The following is a 6,000-nucleotide window of genomic DNA, read 5'->3' on the forward strand; positions in this document are numbered from 1 at the left end:
AATTACTCCTCCTTACAAATTATTACTGTTAAGTTGTTATGAAATAAAACAGTGTCACTGTCATCCACCACCGTTTGAAATGTTCTTGTCAGTGTGTTGCCATGTATAACTATAATTTATCTCCATCATTTTTTACCAAATGTGTTATGATATTATTATTTTATCCAAGTGCTTGCTCAATTTAGTATGCTGTGCAAGACAGGACTATACAGGTAATTAAAAAAAAAAAAAAAAACGAGGCAAAATTCTCTCATAAATATTACTATTAAAAATGGTTCTTATCTTGGGGGATGTTCACCTTTTTTTCCCCATTTGTTCAAAATACACAACCTCTTCAGTATATATGACAGCACATACCAGAGCAATTCCTTTCATAACAGGGTATATGCAAAGAAACTCAGTTATCTCCATTTAAGTAGTCCTGCATACTGGCCATACAATCTAGATGCTGCATTTCAACCCAGATTGTTACAGTTCCTCTACTACTTCAAAGAAAAAACACAGGTCCTTCTACCTCTTGCGATCAGACTCGTGTATTTGTGAAAAAGTTGACCAAAGTCAATGAATGCCCACCTATAATATTTTCCACCCAACTTAGTAAGGCTTACCTTAGAAGCAAGGATGTTCTTATTTAAAAACATAATGTTTAACAAACAGGACAATAAAACCAATTCAAAATATTTTTTAATTTGAGAACTTTTTTCTAATTGCCATGGTTCAAAGATTTTATTTAAATCCATTACAAGAAAAGAAAACTACGCACAAAATTAGTAATTCTTGATATTTAACTATTTCTACTTTGGAAATGAATAAACTGTTAATAAATTGTATTTTAAACAACTGACTGTTCTAAGTAACAATTTCTTCATGAATGAAAAGTAATAAATAAATATCACGTGTTCAAATGAAATACTACATTGCTATTATCAAGCATTAAGAAACCAATGTTGTTATGGTACGTTTTACTTTGATCCAGAAATTTATCCAAGAAGAAAACATAAGCTGTATTATGCATAAGTCACTCTGAAAGTAATGACTCCTATTTATTTCCATTGAAACTAGCAGATTCAAAGAGTAAAATAACACTGTTATAGCAAACTTTTTAACAGTCACCACCATTACCTATACATTTTCACCAGCAAGGAACAAGAGCCTATATGCCACACTTGTAAATATCTGCATAGACATCCAGAACGTGGCTTGTCTTCCACATCACTGTTACCACTGCTGAAATGCAACCACTCACCACCTTGCTGTGCTCACCGTTTGGTTTCCATATGTGTTCAGCAAGTGTTGTTGAATGTCAGTGTGTTGCATTTTCTCTGCATGGAAGAATTCAGTGACACACTTTTGCTTCATATGCTTTTCCAAGTGAGATGCCATTTTGTCATACTGCCCCTCTGCTGTCATTGTTGCACAATAACAAAATGTAATGGAAATCGGCAGGAAGGTTCAACCTCTAACTACTGTAACACCAACATTTGCCTCTGGCATCTTGGGCCAGCATAATAAAATAAGAGTCATTAGTTTCAGAGCAACTCTCACATAAGTATTTTCCTAACAGATACCAAGAAGTAGAAAAGAAAATGTTAGTTGGCATTTGCTCCTACTGCCAGTCAGATAGCGATGGAGTGTTTATAACTGTTTTTTAGAACATCCAGGTAAAAAATCTAAAGAGAAGATGTGGGACAATTTAGTAAATCTGAAAATACACTCTTACAAAAGCTGACCAACACCTATCATTTGAACGGTAAAGGCATTTGTAGGATCCCCTCACTAATATGCTCTAACTTTCAGGTAGCCCTGAAGTGGCCAGGTAGCTGGATTTGATATTTAAAAGTCCCTTCCAAATGAGCTATTCCATTCCATTCTGTAAAAATTAAAAGAAATATTGCAGTGTATCTGTACCTGTATACTAAAACCTAAGCAATATTAATTATATTGTCAGCTCTCATGGTCTCCCTATGAATTATCCATTTATTTGAGTTCAGTAAGAATAATGGGTGTGCTGAATGTGTAAGACTGCAGTGGAAGGGGAAATACTCATTTCTAAAGTGTATCCACTGGAAAGGCTCACAGCCCTAATTATCCTACAAACGAGGTGTAGCTATTGAAAACATCCCTCTGCAACGCACTGGCTCTTAAGTCCTGATCTGTTTGTACCATGTGTACAGAACCATGGGAAAACAACTGCTTTATGGAACAGAGTTCAACTGCTGCAAATTCCTTCAGCGAAGGAAATTTGATCTAATGATACACTATGTTTTTGGGAGCAATACACTAAAAGGGATAAACTCGTGGTTGATGTCAACTTCTGATTTCTTCACTTAGGCTTTAGCTTCACACATTATAACTAATTTCTGCCCAGCCTCAATATTTTGGTGTATCAGTGGAGTTTTGGAATTAGTTGGTCTTTAAGATCCCTTCCAACCCAAACCATTCTATGATTCTGTGAAATGCATAGGAAAACTTCCACAATTTGCAACTTTTTAAAAGTATACCTTGAAAGATGAGCTAGCTCCCTCAGGATGGTTTTTGGAAAACCAACTAGAATTGGCACAGCCCAGCCTATTCTTGAGAGAGTTGCTTCTATATGTGTTTGCTTGAACTTCAAGGAAAAGCTCTAGCTGAAACTACAGAAAGGAATCCAAAGCAGAATGGTGTTTCCATCCTACTTTGTGCAGGCTGCTAAAGGGCATAGAAGCACCTGAGCTCTCTGCAAATGCCCAGAGTTGTAATGCAGCACACATCAGAGAACCAGATCTGAAAAACATGTCCATTTGCAGCCACTTAAAATAATAACAACAGAAACCTCTCAGTAGTCACCATTTTCCTATGTAGCCTCTGAAAGAAAGGCAAGGCTGAAAAGCGTTCATTCAGATACATGCATATTTATACTAAAGGTTACATTTTATTTGAGATGTTTGAAGCACAGAATAAAAGAATGTGTACAAGTCACCTCTATTTCTCACTACTTCTCATCAATTTCTTCATAACTGCTACTATTAATGAGACACATTCATAACAATCTACACTTAGTCCTGTAATCACAACTACTTTGACAAAAGAACAAGTAACTTTTTTTTCAGCTAGCCCTCCTCCCTGTAGCCAAGACTTTGAACTGATCAATTAGCATGCAGATTCTTTTCTCTCAAACCGCTTGGTAATTATTTCATACCTGAGGTACAATACGTTCATTAAGAAGCATTCTGAAATGCACAGCTGCACTGGTATAATTTCCATCAATGCTTTTGAAAAATATTTCCATAATATGACAAGGTTTTAAAAGACAGAATAAGAAAAGTATAATAACTGAGATAACACAGCAGCCTTCTAGAGATGCTCTGAGATCAACATACTTCACAGATATTGATACAAGATCAGTCAGTTTGAGAAAGGGATCTACATTCTAATAGGTTTGTAGGGAAAAAATAAAATAAAACTGTTTATAGATTTATTTTTTGCCACATCTGCTTTAGCCTCCTGGAATGATAATTTGATCTTCCTTCAAAAAGACTGAGCGACAGCCGTGGCAACACTGCCGCGTGATTGTTATAACCTGTGGAATGATGCACATTATCACTGAATTATTACTGAAGTTGAAAAATCAGATATCTCTCGTGGATACTAATAACACATTTACACAACAGCACCCAACTGTTGTGCCTTCAGCACTTCAATCTAGCAACTTCCCCCCCCCCCCCCCCCCCCCCCCCCCCCCCCCGCCCCAAGAGATCGACGCCAACTCCACGGAGCCAGGCACGAATGGGCCCGATCCCTCTGCTGGGGCCGTGCATGACCGGGGCTGGCAGCCCCCGACCACGCGTTGCCCACTCTCTCGCCCGCAGCTGCCTCTCGCAGCCCCGCAGCGCCGAGCCAGAACCTCCGGGGAAACGCGGGGGCACGGCGGCAGGGGCAGCTTGTTGCACGGGGAGAACGGTGCGAAACTCTCCCCGCGAACAAGTGGGATGCGGCAGAAGTTTTACTTCGGCGGCTCCCTCATCTCCCGCAGCCTATCGGAGGACCTTTTTAATTATTATTCTTTCCATTATTTGGCTTCATTTTTCACTTTCGCAGCACACCCTCTCCTCCTCCCTCAAGCATCCCACACCCGGCACCCCTCACTCACCCGCTCCCCAGGCGCACGGTGAGCAGCAACAGCAGTAGCCGAGCCCCGCGGCAGCGACTCCAACGGGATGCGGGCACCCCCCAAGCGTCCATTGGCGTACGGGCGCTCTCCCGTCCCCGACTTTGTTCCGGAGAGGCTGGGGAACAGCGACCCTGCCGATCCCAACCCCCCCCCCCTCCCCTCCCCGAGCGGCACACAGTGGGGAAAGGGAGGAGGGGGAGGGGAATAAATAAATAAATAAAACACCCAAACAGGTAGGAACCCACTCTACAAGGACCGACCAACTCGCCCAATAGGCTCATCAGGTTGCTCCATAAATTATCCTAAAAACTGCCGGGCGAATCAATCCCTAGTAGAGGTGGAGCCTGCTTTACTAGAAGGGAAACACGCTTGGGGGGAAAGGGTGGCATTGATTTGCTATTTTCTCCAAAGAGGGAAATAAAACAGATCTTTAGTATATATAAATGCGGAATATATAAAATATTAAATGTGCATTTAAAGCTATGTGCATATATTTAGCCTTTTTCTTCCGTATTCAGAGGACGGGAGCATTGCGAGAGGCACTCTCGGCCTCGCCGCAGGGAAGAGAACCCCGGGGGGGCGACGTGCTCAGAGCCCAGCGGGAACTGCGCGGCGCAGCAGATCTGGGGGCAGGGTGGCAGCAATTTCGGGGATGGAGGAGTCCCTACTCCCAGCTCGTCCCCAGGGGCCTTCCCCTCCGCTTCCCCTGCCGCCCCGCTGGATGCTGGCCACTCGCTCGGCGCGTAAGGGTGAGTGCGGAATCTGCGCGCAGCCGGGGAAGAAGAGCTGCGCAAGCTCGGAGGCTGCTGGTAGCTCTGCGCGGCCGCGGAGTGCCCCCGGGGGGGAAGCGGAGGATGCGCGGAAAACACAAAACGCCCCCTTTTTTCCCTCCTCTTTTTTTTTTTTTTTCTTTTTTTTTTTTTCTTTTTTTTTTTTTCCCCTATTTTCCCCCTCTTTTATTTCTCTTTTCTTGTTTTTCTCTCTCTCCTTATGTCTTCCTTCTCCTCCCTCTTTTGGGAGACCTGAGGGGAAAAGTAGTAGAATAATAATTCTGAACCTTGCAAATCCGCACGATGGTGCAGTAGCAGAAACTCTGCGGCTGTTCCTCACCCGCAGAAGCCTCCAGCGGTGAAGAACGGGTGGTTACATCTCGGCGGGACCAGGGCATAGATAACGCGTATTTCTTTGCATGGCTTTTTTTTTTTTTGGGGGGGGGGGGGGGGAGCGGCCCCTGCGACTCCTCCCCAAACTTCCCTGTACCCAGAGGAGTCCCAGCATTCAGCTCTCAATGGGGCACTCCGGGAGCAATCAGCTCTGTGGGCAGAACACCTGTTTTATTGTCATAGTCATCTTTCAAGTCAAAAACGTAGCTGTATCACATCCTAAATAGTCCCCCATTCGGTGATTATTCTGATGGAGGGTAGTGTTTTGAGTTGGATTCTTCTCCTCGATGCACCATCATCCCTTTACTGTTTTAGGCATACAGTTTACAGCTGCTCTAATGGTTAATGAAATTAACCACACTTCAGAGAGCTGCAGTACATTAAGTGAAAATTCAACGACTTGAAAATTAGTAGTCAGTCCTGGGGGTGCTGGTAGAAGGTAAAAGCACACATTTCTGCATGACCCGAGGTCTCCTTATTGGTGAATTAACACAGCATCCTGGCATGATAGCAGAGGCATGAGCTCAGAGGAGCATTTGTTGCAGCGAGCACAGAAGCAGCCCTGCTACAGCTGGTGGTAGCGGCTCTCCTTTGTACTCATTGCTGGGGGAATCTCAGCCCCACTCCTGGTCTTCTTCTTCCTGTGAAGTCCTTCCACCCTATAAAAAGCTATGGTCTTTAGGTTTG

General features: G+C 43.2%; 1 protein-coding gene across 3 annotated transcripts in view; it reads right to left on the bottom strand.

Moving 5' to 3' along the window:
- GABRG1 (gamma-aminobutyric acid type A receptor subunit gamma1) overlaps positions 1 to 4,555 on the bottom strand; it is a 49,375-nt gene extending 44,820 nt beyond the window's left edge. For 2 of the 3 annotated variants that reach the window (XM_052681939.1, XM_052681938.1), the window contains exon 1: positions 4,130 to 4,555. In XM_052681939.1, the coding sequence (XP_052537899.1) occupies positions 4,130 to 4,431 (302 nt within the window). In that variant the 5' untranslated portion in view covers positions 4,432 to 4,555. The remainder of the gene's footprint in view (positions 1 to 4,129) is intronic. The other variant, XM_052681937.1, reaches the window with a different exon arrangement.
- Positions 4,556 to 6,000: the final 1,445 nt, after the last annotated feature.

This window comes from Tympanuchus pallidicinctus, unplaced genomic scaffold (genome assembly GCF_026119805.1).
Source record: "Tympanuchus pallidicinctus isolate F22 unplaced genomic scaffold, pur_lepc_1.0 scaffold2, whole genome shotgun sequence".
In the NCBI taxonomy this organism is placed as follows: Eukaryota; Metazoa; Chordata; class Aves; order Galliformes; family Phasianidae; genus Tympanuchus; species Tympanuchus pallidicinctus.